We start from the raw sequence: 14,359 nt of genomic DNA, 5'->3' as shown, positions 1-14,359 counted from the left end.
TATGGTTCAAATGTTTTTTCAACCGCCCTTTGATTGTGATGTGAGAAATGGATAACTCATAAGGTTGTACAGTACGCTTTATTAGAAGTCTACATTAGCAAAGCTTTCAGGTACAATTTTGCCAGTGCTGCAGATGAACTTTTAGGACAATAGGACGTTTCAGTGTTAAGTGTTGAGTAGTAAAAGGAAACATTATACATGAGATTGATGGATGGATTACTGTTAGGAAATGAGTGCAAATGAAAAGAAAAAGCTTTGCTTTTGGTTTGTCACTTTTGGGATATATGCCAAGTAGTTTTGGGTGAGTTTGGTGTGTTTGCAAATTTAAAGTGTTTATTGTTTAATGAAAGCAACACACCTTGCAGGATTAGTTCTGCATAAGCAGCATAGGGACTTGTAGGACATATTTGCAAATTTAGGAATACCTTTAACTGTATAGCAGCAGTTCTTGAGTGTGTGCCTTTGTGCTGAATGGGAGAGACTGAGGAAGATGTGAGGCATTGATCAGCATTATATTGTTCTATGCTTAGGTGTTGGAGTGGATGAAGGAATAATGTACCCGTGTCAGGTTTTTGTGAATGTGCCTTATGTGAGGTTAACTTTGTGCTATTTTTGTAGTACCAAATGCAGATTTTGTGCTACTTGGGTAGTGGTGGTTTTTTAAGTTGTGCCACATTAGTGGTACCAGATGTTTGGACATATAGCCTAAAGATATTGCACACTGTTGTTTATGTGCCATGTGCTACTGGGATTGGATTGGAATGTGCTGAGTTAGTTATGTACTGAGTAGTACTGGAAGTCAAGATGAGTGGCATGTTTGCCCATGATCATAGAGCAGTGTAAGTGTTCTCGGAGGGTGGATGACGCCTACAGGTGGAGGTGGGTTGAGGGAGTGACTACACGTGGAGGTGAGTCTAAAGGCAACCGTGCATGCAATGTATTTACAGAGCATAATTGCTCTTCAAAGATGTGTGGTGAGTGGTATGAGTATGTGGTGTATGAGTGTGTAGTGTATCTAATTTTACTTGATATGTACGTGAGAGGCGTGTTTAGCTGTTTGGGAAGTGTTGGGTAAGGAGGGAAGGTGTGTTGTGAAGTACTTTGCTGGATGGATGGATGCAAGATAGTCTGGAATACATGAGGTCAGAGGGAGTGTTGGAAGGTGAGAATGTTGATGCATGAGTGAGGAAATGCAAGTGTGCTGTCATTCAAACCCAGGCAGTTGGAGATATGTAGCCTGGGTGGTGGGGGCATGGTTCCTCTCATGCAACTGAATAAAGGAACTGTTAAGCAACTTACCTGAAGCGTCCAGAGTATCTTCATAACAAGGCCTTTGCTCCCCCTCTGCTGGAGTGACGGGCCTTCTTGAACGTGAACTCTGCTTGTTCAGCGTGCTTATCAATTACATTATGGTTTACTTCCATGCTTATGTAGAGAAACCCCTCAACCCTCCCACGAGAAAAATTACAACCCTAGGCCCAGCACACCTCTTGCAAGGAGAACAAAGTTTTATTTCCGCAAAAATAGAAATGCGCCAGCAAAGTAATCTGCTGCCACAGAACGTTCTGGCAAAATCGGTATGCGAAACACTTTATAAAGGCTCACAGCGTCATCAGTGACGTACATTACAGAATGCTGTTTGGTGCGACCCTATACATTGGCCACCTGCTCCATAGGGGATGCCAATGCGATTGGTCCCTGCCCCTTCCGCAGGGGCTTCCTCCTTGTGCGTCATCAGGCATGAAGCTACACTTGGTTATTAGGCGAAGAAAAACAATACAGGCTCTAGCTCTAACCTGATGTGCACCTGGTACTGCAGACAAGGGCTAAGAGGATACTTCGAGGCCATTGCATCGCACACACTAACTTGATTCCAGACACGTCGCCACCCATTCAAGGCTTTCCACTCTCGTTTTGGCTATGTTGTTTTACCCCTCCCGGCACCTCTCGGCACAAATCACATTACATATGGTGAAGGCAACTGGTCGCTGCTTTCTGATCTTTCCTGATCGATTGGTGGTCTAACAGTTTTATGGTTGGTGGTCTGGGACTGACTGGTACTTTGGAATGTGGGGGGATTGGGACGGGTGCTTTTGGGTGATAGACCTGTGACAGGGAAGGTTGGAGGCTCGTACCCTCCTTCTAGTGGGATCGCTTTTCGCAGAGAGCTCTCAAATCCCTCGTGGCCCTGCAGGGCCCATTTCTTCTGGGATACGAAATGTTGGCAGCATGAAGCAATGAAGGGTCTGTGAATCTCTGCAGGTCTGGCATTTCTCACTGGTGCCCGAGCTACACCCTATTGCTGCATGCATGCACTTATTTCTGTGTGTGTGGCTCGGGCCTGCGGCCTTGGCTACAGCGCAAATCTAGACCTCGATTCCAATATGGCTGCTACTAGCAAAGATGGCTTTTGGTTCCCCATGTTTGCTAGAACAAAAACATCCCCCATCCTTCCCGCACTATGGCCTTTACCACCACTCCTCCCCCTGTTCCCTCCATGAGTTCCTACTGCACACTTCCAGGCCTCTGCCCCATCCAAAAGGGCTTGGGGGGGACTGGGATGGTCGCCCCCTTCCCAACATGGGTTTTCTCAAGCAGGGAGTATGGTGCACCAACAAATTGGCCTCAGACCGGAATTACATGCATAGCCACTTCTTAAAGGGACAGCCACCGGGTCAGTAAGAACCCTGTGGCACTCCACTGCCTTAGTATTGTGCAATGGTGGGGTGGGAATCATCTGTGTACCTCGTCTGGGACCAGCATCACACCGCTGGTTGCGGCACACGGCCAACGTGACCAAGCCATTCCCTACCCACAGGCACATGCCGGGGTCTTAGCAATACAGGCTTGGAAGTTGTACCCTTTGCCTTTCTTACCCACACTTTCCTTTACTCTCATTGTATAAATGAAAATACCTCTTATAACTGATCTCCGTTAGAAGAATATACTGCTGTCATTCAATTTACCCTTGTGGTTATAGCTTTGCAACGTGTCAATTTTCTCATGTCTTCGTTATTTGTGTATAAACGTACATAGCACATATGTGCACATTAAGCACTCTAGTCTACACTCACTCACTTTGCACAGCCTCACACCACATTCGCATCCACAAATGTAGTACACTTGTGAACATACATATCACTGTTGCACGAACACAGAATATTCCTACACATGCATTGCACTGTAACATCATGCACACACACACACACACACAAGTTTCTATTGCTAGACAAATTCACATTTTCAGCCAATAGATATGTGCTTCGACATTGTGGTGTCACCCATGCATCGATCAACTTAAATGTGATCTAATCATTAAAATATGAAGAGATCTTCCAGCGAAGCTGGCAAGGTTTTTGTACAGAATAAAATGGGATTTCTGATGTTTGTGGATGCTTGTGGTGTTGGCATAGTCTCCCCTGAACATTCAACTTCTCCTCATCTCTTGTTTGCTCCTTCCTTCCTTAGCTCTGGGTTGGCATGCCTGCGTGGTATGTCGCCGCATGCCGTGCTAACGTAAAGAGCGGTGCTATTATGGCCAACCTGTCAGACACAGAAATCCAACGAGAAATTGGCATCAGCAACCCGCTTCACCGCCTCAAGCTTCGCCTGGCCATCCAGGAGATGGTATCGCTTACCAGCCCATCTGCACCCGCCACCTCCCGCACGGTAAGTCACAGGAACAAAAGTGGTCAACCGCACCAACCCGAGTGCACCAATAACCTTTCCACACTGTAGAGAGCTTAATTTTCCAATTTGTGCTTTTGCCCACTACCACATATTGTACTGTACACCGTACCTTGTAGCAGAAAAACCTGTGGTAGTGGGTAAGAGTAACTGCACAGGTGGTTGTTTAGCCTCTAATGTGGTATAATGCACCTGCACTATTTATAATGCCCTACTGCATTTTCTATGATAGAGGTTAAGAGTAATTACATATAAGTGGCAAGTGCTGTACACTATGCCCTACAATGCCTTATTTTGAAGAGTCCAAGCCACTAGGAATTCAGCACGGGACACTTGGCCCTACAATGCAACAGCCTACATGAGTTGATAAGAGTCCATGTACAGGCAACACTTTACACATGCTTTGAAGCTCCCCCTGTAGTAGTGGCCAGGAAAATGTGCACTTACAGCATTGTACCCAATGTTCTGCAGTGCTCTGTAGGGAAATTTGTAACAATACTTTAACAAAAATTTAACAGTGTTCTTGCCTTTGCTGTGCCTGGCTGTGTTGCTGCTGCTGTATTGATAATGCGGTGGGCGGAGCAGTCTTCCAGCAATGTCTGGATGACCCATGAAGAAATGGAGACACTGACAGCCAGCACGAAACCGGTGAGTAAAGGATGTCAATTTTGAATGCCAATAACCTAGTCTCCTGCAAAGGCTGATAACCATAATATGGTTGTCTCCTGTAAATATTGGCCCCGTTGCTTAGGCTTAGAGCAAAACAGCTCCAAGACTTCATGATATAACTATGTCCCCCTGAGGTCGTTTTTTATTATATGGCTGTGGCCCATGTAAAGGCATGGCTAAGCCCCTGAGAATGCCAGTTCCTGCTGCATGGCCCCTGTTCATGTGAGTCTTAGTTATGTCTGTCTCCCTGGAAAGGCTGGTTTCTAGTAATTTTGCTGTGAATGTGTTAAGATTGCAAGTTACAATCTGTGATTGTCTGGGTCCTCTCTATCGGAAATTCAGTCAGGGCTATGCCCCCCCATTAAAGGCAGCATGCTTTTCCTTAAAGGTGTCTTCCTAGGTGGCAGCTCCTTGTTTGCCAAGAATCCAGGCTTGTGTCAGCTGTCGCACGAGGAGGACTGGCTCGCATTTCACATTATTTTGCCTGTTGCTAATCCTTGCTGGAAGAATAGTGCCATGTTCTGTCACCAGTGTATGGGTGAACTCCATTCTGCAGCATACATATTTAATAGATTTGCATGATTGCTTGATTGTATCATTGGCCACACTGTAGCCTGTTGCAGAACAGTTATTTCAAAATGTGAATGTAGCCTGTGGCCGTCTTTCGTTGGAGTGCCTGTAATGAGACCCTGCCTGTTAAAGCCATCCGGTAAGCAGCGTTATTTTATCACATGCATGTCTTTTTCAATAATATTAATGTATTATTATATTTTTTTTAAATGTAAATGTCAGGCAGAAAATCTATTGATGGAAATAAAATAGTCCAAAGTTTGAGTCACCAGACAATTACCACATTTTCAACTATTGTTGCTGGTGAGAGATACTTCCAGATAACTGTCACTTGGCACATCCTCATAAAGAGCTGCCCTTATTTTCCAACCACCACAATGCACTTACCGGACACATTGCAGGAGAAGTTTTGCTTCCTTTGATAAAGTTTCCTCTTTTAGTAGAAAGGCGACCTTCTGTCTTGCCCTTCACAGCCATCCCATTCAGATCTTTTTATTTGTGCTAAGGAGCAGCCATTCCCCATGTATGCACTTTCTCAAATATGAGATATCAGCTTGTGCTGTTTCTTGCCAAGGACTTAGTTTATGGTCTTCATGGATGTGAGGGTCTCCCTTTTAAAAAGAACAAACTGCTCATACTCTGTGTCTAGAGAGACGGCAGAAGTAAAAACACCTTTCGTTTTCTCCCCCACTTACCAGATCGTATCCCCTTCTGGGTCCCCACCCTGAGTGCATTCCTTTATTGGGCCAGGTCCCTTTGAAGATGGGGACATTAGTAATTGAGGGAAGCCGCTAATTGTGCTTCTCCTTTCTCATTCCTCTAGTCCAGAATTCTGAATGATGATGGATAACAAGACCTCTACTTCATGATTTAAGTTCAATAATATCTCAACAAGCGACTGAACCATGTACTAAACATGCTCACACGCCAATGTCTCACTAAATAACCTTGAGAGAAAATAAAATTTCCCCACAACTGGCCCATGTGGCATCTGTGCCTCTTGGTAAACTGGTCTATGTTGCATAGCTGGGTCATTTATGACTGTTCTGCATGGTGCGGTTGTGTGTTTGGCATGAGGTTGTCTTCTGGGAGGTCTATGCCTGCGGCATACCTCTGTCATCTGTGAATCCTGGTTCCCGTAGAATAGCTTGAATAAAGATGGGTCCTCTGAGAAAGTAAGAGGTGGCTTTCAAGGTCTTCTGCACATAGACGTTGTGTGTGCTTTTCGGGTTACAAAAGGACACATTAAAAGTGGAATATCTGCCCCAGCAGCCTTTGGCACAACGATGAACCTGTGCTGTTATTTGCTGCATGGCACCAGCATTGTGAAACATTGCTATGTTTGTGAGATCAGCAAATCTGTGGTATACATGTGTTGAGTGCAACTAAGAACTCGTCTTAAGAAACCTACTCTGTTATATGTTTCATAACACCCCGATTCAACCAATCTACTCCTAGGTCCATGTACTAGTCTGTTCACCTTTTCCCGCATTGCTTTTAATCCCTGCTTCTCCTTACCCACTTTTTCAGCTCCCTACCTCGTTCTTAACCTTCATCCCTACTAGATCTCTCTGCATCTTTCTGGCCATTTTGTTCCCCATCTCTTAATACCCTCAAGGTCATTTCCCTCTGGTTTGCCCGCTTTTTCTTACAGCACAGTTGCTCCTATGGCCTCTCTTTTCTTTGCATTTCACTTTTCTCGCTCATCATTCTCCTCCCATCTTCCCTTTATCCTTCATATCCCATCTTTTTTCATCGCTTCTTCATTTTTCCCCTATATCTGCGTGGATTTCCTTTTGGACAGTATCTGAGCAGGAGTGCAATACTTTATGAACAAAACCTTGAATGATTGGCTCCACCCAGCCCAGGCGACTCCCAGATAGTCCTTCTTGCTTTTGTCTATTTGTATGCTTTATTGTGAGCAATAAGCAATATTGAGAGAATTTATTTTTCTTTTAAAGCGTGTCTTATTTTATGATGGATGACATTTGCGTTTCAAGTCTTCCCTGCCTCCTTTTATTTTAGCACCTCTTTCATTTCAAGGTTTAGGACTGCAAATCCTCAAAGTATCCTTTCTCAGTGCATACCCCACAATCTTTATCTTTGATAGGCTTATGTTGTCACTTCAGGTGTTGTTGCACTGCCTTTATACCTTATTTCACAACTTGTTCATGAGGTTGGTCTGAGATATTGGGGAATAATTTTTAACATTAACTTTTAAGAAAAGGACAACACGTCTTCACCCTCTTTTCTTCTATACGCACAGCCTTACTGTATCAAAGGCTAATTGTAGAGCAATTCAGCCCTGGGCATGCAATCCAAAATTCCAAAAGTAATATTGTTTTTAAAATGTTTGCCAAGTTTATTAACAACATAAACTGATACGACTGTTCGTTCCAGTTTGGAAAAGGAAGACCTTCCCTTGGGTGAATTCCTGAACAATTATACTTTGATACATGTAACACATGGTTGTGTGTTACTCACCGCGCAGTTAGTTGCCCCACTACAACCATCATTTCTTTGACGGGTGCAGCCGTGTGATCTGACAACCAATCCTAGCTCTGTTTCAAAGGCTAGTTTGTATATTGCTTATTAGTTTAGAACTATAAATAATTGTGAAAGAGGGGTTCCCAAGAATCATGCTAAGGTTCCCAGAAGATTGAGTCTGAGTTGTGATGCAAGACGTGTAATTAATTTGAAACACTGAGATGTGATACAGGGCCTTTTTCTTATAAGGTGCTCTTATAGGCGAAAGGGATTCCATATACCAGTCTTTCAGTTGTCAAATCCAGGCTTTTTTCGCAAAGGTCTGCTCTGCTTCACAGTACCACTTGGATAAGGCATATAGAAATATGGAAACGTCACACTAGCACCACTTGGTGTTTTACGGTGAAGTTGTGTCAGCTGTTGTAGTGTGTGCACTGTCAGACCTGCCGTTATTGAGGGGCTGGTACTGTCGGAGACTTCCAGTACTCTGGGGAGACCAGCACCAATAACTGAACACTCTTTCAGGTATGGGTCATAATGCTCCTCTATTAATGTTGCTGGCAATTAATGCTGCTGGTGTCATGCTTGTTTTGTAGGGGGTGTCCCCTGCTTACCTCTGCCTGTTCCCACTATCTAAATCTCTACCCAGGCACTCCCCAGTGGCGGTTTGGCCTGTGAAATTAAAATCCCTGCAAATTCACCTAATATACACTATTTAAAAGCCTCTTTTTCAAGATAATTCCTGCCTAGTGCATGCCCTCGTTATTTTCTGCACTAAAGCTGGTACTGTAAAGGGAGGTACAAACTGCAGATGTGTGCTTAGATACTAGTACTGCTTTCTTGTACTACCATTATTAGGAAATACAGAAATGGTAAAGCACAGACAGGTTGGACCAGTGACCACTTTAAATCCTTTCTGTCTGCCCTACAGGTAAGTGGCGTACCAACTACTTTTATTGCCTAAAAATAGGCAAAAATCTCTATATATAAAACACTTAGGTATGTTTCCGTACACAGCTGATGCAATTCATCAGTGTTGGGTTGTTCTAAGCTGTCCAAATGGCAAAGTGCACCTCTGTTTACACTTCCAATTCAACAACAGCTATAATTTTAACAAACAGAACGAGTACACTTCTGCGCGGTTACCTTCACCTTGCACTATCGCAAACATTCGGAATAATTTCAAGTTACTTCTTTCCACCCCCACTTTGCTTCACGCAGGGCACAGCGATTCTAGTGTTAATGAACAGTTAATTACCGGCTCAACGTTTGGAGTCTCTAAAGCGCGAAACCATGTAGGACGATTGCCTCCTCACAAACTAAAACTGAAAGTAATCTTATGCCCTCACAGGGACTCTGCAATGGAACAAGGTTGACAATTGCGTGTCTACAAAGACACATAAAGGCCCGTGTTATCAATGGAACTTACTTACTGTTCTCATACCGCGCATACCTCTCATTCCTTCTGATACAAATATGCCTTTCAAATTCAAAAGAAGAAAATTACCTATACGTTTAGCCTTTTCACTGACCATTAATAAGTCACAGGGACTTGTGACCCCTTTCTGGAAGCGATCAGTGGTAATTCCAATATTTAAGAAGGGGACAAAAGTGACCTTATAAATTACTGACCAATGTTGACCTTTTAGATATGATAGAATGGCGTATGTTACGCAGGGAACTAGAGAGTAAAAATACTGCCAACAAAAATAGGAATGCCTCAAGCTTCCCTGATGCAGCTCCACAGATTTTCCCGCGTCAGTGGTTACCTGCAGAGGGTTTAAGGAAGGGGATTTTATTATTTTTAATGCTGGATCTGAAGACAAACTTTAAGCTTAAAAGCATCTTTTCATTTGCATGCACAGGTGCAAAGGTGTATGGATTATAAAATGGTCCCCGTCTATGAGTTCAAATATATATTTTTTCCCTGATAAATCTCTCCATAAGGAATTGGAATTCCTTTTTTACTTCCTAAAAATAATTTACCTCCAACTTCAAAATATAGGGTCTCAAATACTTCAAATTTTTATTTGGAGCCCTGCTTTTGGTAACAGGACAGCTCTTGTAAGATAAAGGTTCATGAGGGTGATGATCTCTCCTGGAACGCTGCTCACCAAGCTGTACTCTACAGATATCTGCCCTATTCATAGGCTCTATCGTCACCTGCAGTGGATACAATCTCACTCCACACTCTTCCCCGCCCCCCCATAAAAACCTTTCAACCCCACTGAACTTCTATGCAGATCTTTAAAATTAGGTTTTAACACTGTTGGAAACACCCACGGTTAGACACGTACCGCAGCCTAACCCGTGGGCTGAAGCCTGATATCGACTAAATTATTGTGCCTAATTGAGAGCTCGGGATAGTGTGACATCCTTTTTTTGAGTGTTCATCCCTATGCTGGTGACGTTTGAATACACTGTGTCTCCTAAGTTCCAGTAAAATCCTATCCTTGTCGATCTGCATCCACTTCAAAGATCCGTCGTTTGGACTGATATTGGACACTCCTTGAAAGCTAAGAGTTGGCTAAAGGAGACCAAGATCAGTTTCCTCTAAGAGTGGCCAGAAGAGGAGATCCTGCAATACACCACTAAAGACTCCTGTTCCACTATAGTTGCACACTCGCTCACGAAAAACATGAGTGACTTGCTGTGTCGACTAGGACAGCTCTTCCTTTCAAGATCCACAGTTTGACCGTCAGATGTTCACTAAATTGTGGCACTGGTGCCTACTCACTTTATACAGAGATGTTCTTTGCATAATCCAAGCATCTAGGGATGGAGACAAAACTGTTTTTAACATGAGCCTGTCTCGAAATGTTACAAATCAACACTGGCCCAAGACTCTGATGCTTCTATTTATTGTTACCATTCTAAAAACACACATGTAAAGAGCCTTCATATCTCCAGAGCACATTGAGATGCCAAACAAACTTCAGGAGAACTTTACTTGATGTTACCAACCCCACTAATGATGGTGACCGCTAGTATTCTAGAACCAGAGTTCAGCCGGGGTGCTACTATAGTGGAGAGCACAATGTTCTCCATCAATGGCTCCTTCAAAGGCACCAGTCTTCGATAACTGAAGCAATCTGTCCTGCTCTAGGGGTGAAAAGGAGAATGGTCCAATTTTAATGGGCCAACACCAGTCTGATTTGGTTGAAGGCATGTTGTCCTAGAGTGGGGGTACTTTTTCCATCCTTACATCAATTGCTCAGCCGGACAGCCTCTGTATTTGCACTGCACGAGCATACCTTCTAATTGATTGAATCAGCGCATTTTCCTAGTAGTGCTTCATGACACCACAAAAAAGCTACAAGACCACTGCGAAACCTTAAGCGATTTAGTTGCAAAGACTGCAGGTCAATCATTCCTTGCCAGCCTCGAGTGGCCCTGAATTTGTCACACTGGCAAAAGTTCTCACCCGGAAGCTTGTTGTCCTGGAGAGAGGATCTGTTGTCCCTTTTTATTCTTTTGCTGCACTTCATACATTTGTGTGTTCATTTGAGGCTTTGTCTTGTCGTTATATCCGAAGAGAATTTAGTCATCAATTAGGCTGTCTGAAGATCTTCCCAGAAAACAATACAAAAGCTAATGTTCAAGTTTTGAATCCGACTCTGCAGAAGATAACGCCGGTTGAAATGTCATGTTAATAATGAGTTGACTTTTATGGGAATTCAAGTTGATTTCTCTGAGATCTACGAGTGCCATGGCCAAGTGTAGTTGTCAAGATCGTGGTTTGGAAATCTTTTAATGTGAGACTTGCATGTTGGATGTGTTGCCACTGAGCTTTCTGAGCCGTCAATGTCCTTGCCTATGTCCTAACCTTAATTAAGGTCCACTTCATCAGAAAAAAATGGACTGAAATTAGATTATCTATTTGGAAAGAATGGGGCAGAGTCTTTGAGTGGACAAAGAGCCCACTCGGACTTCCTAAAATGAACCGACCCTGCTCGGGACTGTTCAATGCCCTAGCTATCGTGGTAAATAACATGCTTTTTCTTCTATCTCGTTTACTCTTTGCTTTCCTGTTCTTTCTCTCTCTCTCCAGTTCTCAGTTTTTTTCCTTTTCCTCCTCCCATCTCTATCCGTATTCCCGTTCTCGCTCTCGTGTTGTTTCTCCCCATCTTTCCTTCTCATTTTTCCACCTGCTCTCTCTGTACCCTTCCCTTTCAGCTCTGATCCCTTAGGCACTCATTTTCTATCTGACGTGTGCATCTCATTCTATGCGAATTACACTGCTCTTGCCTTGTTTCCTTTGTGCACGCACTAACCTCTTACTAACAAGCCTTTTCTCACTTTCTCCTCTTGTCGCTTAACCCTTTAACCTCTACCAGGAGACCAAGGAGATCAGCTGGGAACAGGTATGAATGCGTACAATGATGTGATAATAAAAAGGTGACATTCTTAAAAAATGTTGTAAGCTTTGAGCTGTGTGCCAAGCTCCTCAGCTGCCCAGTTACTCCTGTCTTTTTTCTCAGTATATCTTTATTGCATTTTATTTAAGCAAACTACAACAACAAATCAAGGGCAGCACCCCCTGTGGGAAGACCACAACACCACATGCACAACAACATGTGTGAATTCCAATGATTGCTAGGGGCATCTGTTTACTCGGTACAGCTTTGATGCTGTATACATTGGGATTGGAGATTTCAACTACACAAGTCCAAATGTTTGTTTAATTACATGTGCATCTGTAGCCAGATTAAGCCCACTTTTAGGACTCATGAATACATTTTTAAAAACTCCCTCTTCAACATAAATCTAATAATTTCACACAACTGGATCAATGTTTGCAACATGCGTTACCCACCTGGGCTTGATTGTCAATACTTTACATCTGGAACCATTGAGGTCTATTTGATTTCATGCCTTTTTTCAGGATGCCCATGTTGAGCGTACCATCAAAGGCGTGTTCCCAACCCCAGATAAGGCGAGAGACAGATTCCGACATAGAAACGTGTATATTAATGTTAAAGCATGGCTACAGATGTGTAACCTTAATAATTAACTTTCTGATGTTTGTTAATCTGCTTAGAATCACATGCTGTGCATAGGTCCGACATCCAGTGGTCACTGCGGAGTATTGCATTTTGTTTTTCGTAGTCGAAAAGGGGACGTCGACAAGGCGTGTCTGAAACACTATCCCTATAGTGACGTGCGTTGTACCCACAATCCCTCACGCGTCGAGGTCCCTCAGATTTTTTTTTCCCGCCCAGCTACTGGTCACCTTTACGCGGAGCTCCTCGAGAGACATTGCAGATTTCATCTCCTCAACCTTTGGTCGTTTTCCTATTAATATATAACACATAGATCCCTCCCTCGACGCAGTTGTGAAGCTGTTTCTCCGCCGAGCAAGATCTTCGACGGAGGGGACGAGCGGAGGAGATCCTTCGGCGTTGCCGAACACGTGGCCTGGCCAATATCTAGAGAACCTAGTGCTTTCTCACCGTATACAAGTAATTGTATTCCTCTCTGGAGCTGATGGTGACACTCCTATTTTCTTTGCCTCCAACTCCCTTCCAGATATGTTAGTTTTGGAAATGAAAGAGGATTCAGTATATGTGGATATTTTCTTCCAGATCAAAGTGCCTAAGAATGACAGTGTGCAGGACCTTGGACCAGAGTCAAACTGAGAAGCATTATTCCAAGTCACACCTGCTTGTGTCCCTTAATGGAAGGAGTGGCTCTTTGTCTCCATGTTGCGCTGCTGCAGCGTATTCCTAAGTCTTGCCATATGGTTCGGTAGATAGAAGGTTGCATTGGCCCTTTATTCCCTTTCAACACTGAAGGAGAATAGGACACTATTTGAACAATAGATTTGCTCATCTGAAAGCAGCCTGTTGGCTCTCTTATGAAACTGCTGTCAGGAGCCTCTATGTGCTGCATGTGTCTCTGCTCCTTTGTGTCGCACTTTGGCAAATATGCCTGAAGTCATGCAATTGTGTTGGGCCACAATGCAGCCTTGTGAACCTAGCTCATTCAGTAGGTTTTGCGGAAAGGCTGGGCCGGTCCTTCACTGACATGTCTTGCGGCAGAAGTGCATCCCATGTCATGCAGTAGTGTTAGCCAGAAAATACTTTTTCTGCCCCTGCGATTGCTTGCATAAACCAGCAAGGAGGTTCCCATTCGCCCCCTCTCTGCAGACTTGCAATTTGGATCTGGCCCAGGGCTAATCCTCTCAGTAGCTTTTTAGTGGCCTCCCATGTGGCATGTGCTTTGAACACGTAGGCCAACTTTCCAAGCAATTAAACTCTCACTCCTTCACTCAGAGGTAGTCAAGCAGATCTTGCTGTTTACAGTGCTATGGTATTGGATATTTTTTCCTTACAATATAATGGGAATTGCCCCCTTCATGCATCCTGAATCAGGATGGTGAACGTCTTTACGTGATGCCTCCTCAACCCCTTTTAGAGTCCCCTCTGTTCCTTTCCTCCCCTTGAATGTGAAGGTTCAGCAGAAGTTCAGGTGCAGTCAGATTACCCTCCTAATTCTATTTGTCCCTTGTCATGGATTGGCTAACCCAAAGTTAGTTGAATTTTCAAACTAGCGTAAATGAAAGGAATTCCTGCAAGAATTAGGCCGGCTCCTTAGGAATCCATGGTAAAAGCTGCCTGCCATGTTTTCATGGCAGACAGCATTTACTCAATTTGCACAGCGGAGTGCAAAAGGGCGGCATACAAGTGTGTATGCTGCTTTTGTGTCCTCACCTTTTGCACTGAGCAGTGAAATTGAGAAAGATGTGGTGGCAGGGATCCGTGTATGTGAAGTGTACATGTAACGTGACCCTACCAACGAATTACGGGGAAATCCAAACAGAGCCCCAAAGTCTTTCATAAAAATGACCAACTCCAAAATCCCAAACTAAGCTTAATAAGTTTCTAGGCTACCATACTCTATGCAACAAAAATGATTGTAGGATTTGTTACGCCCCAGGTACAGC

The 14,359-nt window shown here is 43.7% G+C and overlaps 1 protein-coding gene across 7 annotated transcripts in view; it reads left to right on the top strand.

The window, feature by feature from the left end:
* The window catches only part of PPFIA3 (PTPRF interacting protein alpha 3), an 841,741-nt gene that overhangs the window by 613,639 nt on the left and 213,743 nt on the right, over positions 1–14,359 (top strand). For 5 of the 7 annotated variants that reach the window (XM_069605740.1, XM_069605735.1, XM_069605716.1 and 2 more), the window contains 3 exons: positions 3,469–3,669; positions 4,273–4,335; positions 11,751–11,777. In XM_069605740.1, the coding sequence (XP_069461841.1) occupies positions 3,469–3,669; positions 4,273–4,335; positions 11,751–11,777 (291 nt within the window). The remainder of the gene's footprint in view (positions 1–3,468; positions 3,670–4,272; positions 4,336–11,750; positions 11,778–14,359) is intronic. The other 2 variants (XM_069605757.1, XM_069605726.1) reach the window with 1 other exon arrangement.

Source organism: Ambystoma mexicanum, chromosome 1p (genome assembly GCF_040938575.1).
Source record: "Ambystoma mexicanum isolate Mex_15411 chromosome 1p, UKY_AmexF1_1, whole genome shotgun sequence".
Classification (NCBI taxonomy): domain Eukaryota; kingdom Metazoa; phylum Chordata; class Amphibia; order Caudata; family Ambystomatidae; genus Ambystoma; species Ambystoma mexicanum.
The sequence above is the reverse complement of the archived record's forward strand: the minus strand, read 5'-3'. Positions and strand labels throughout refer to the sequence as shown.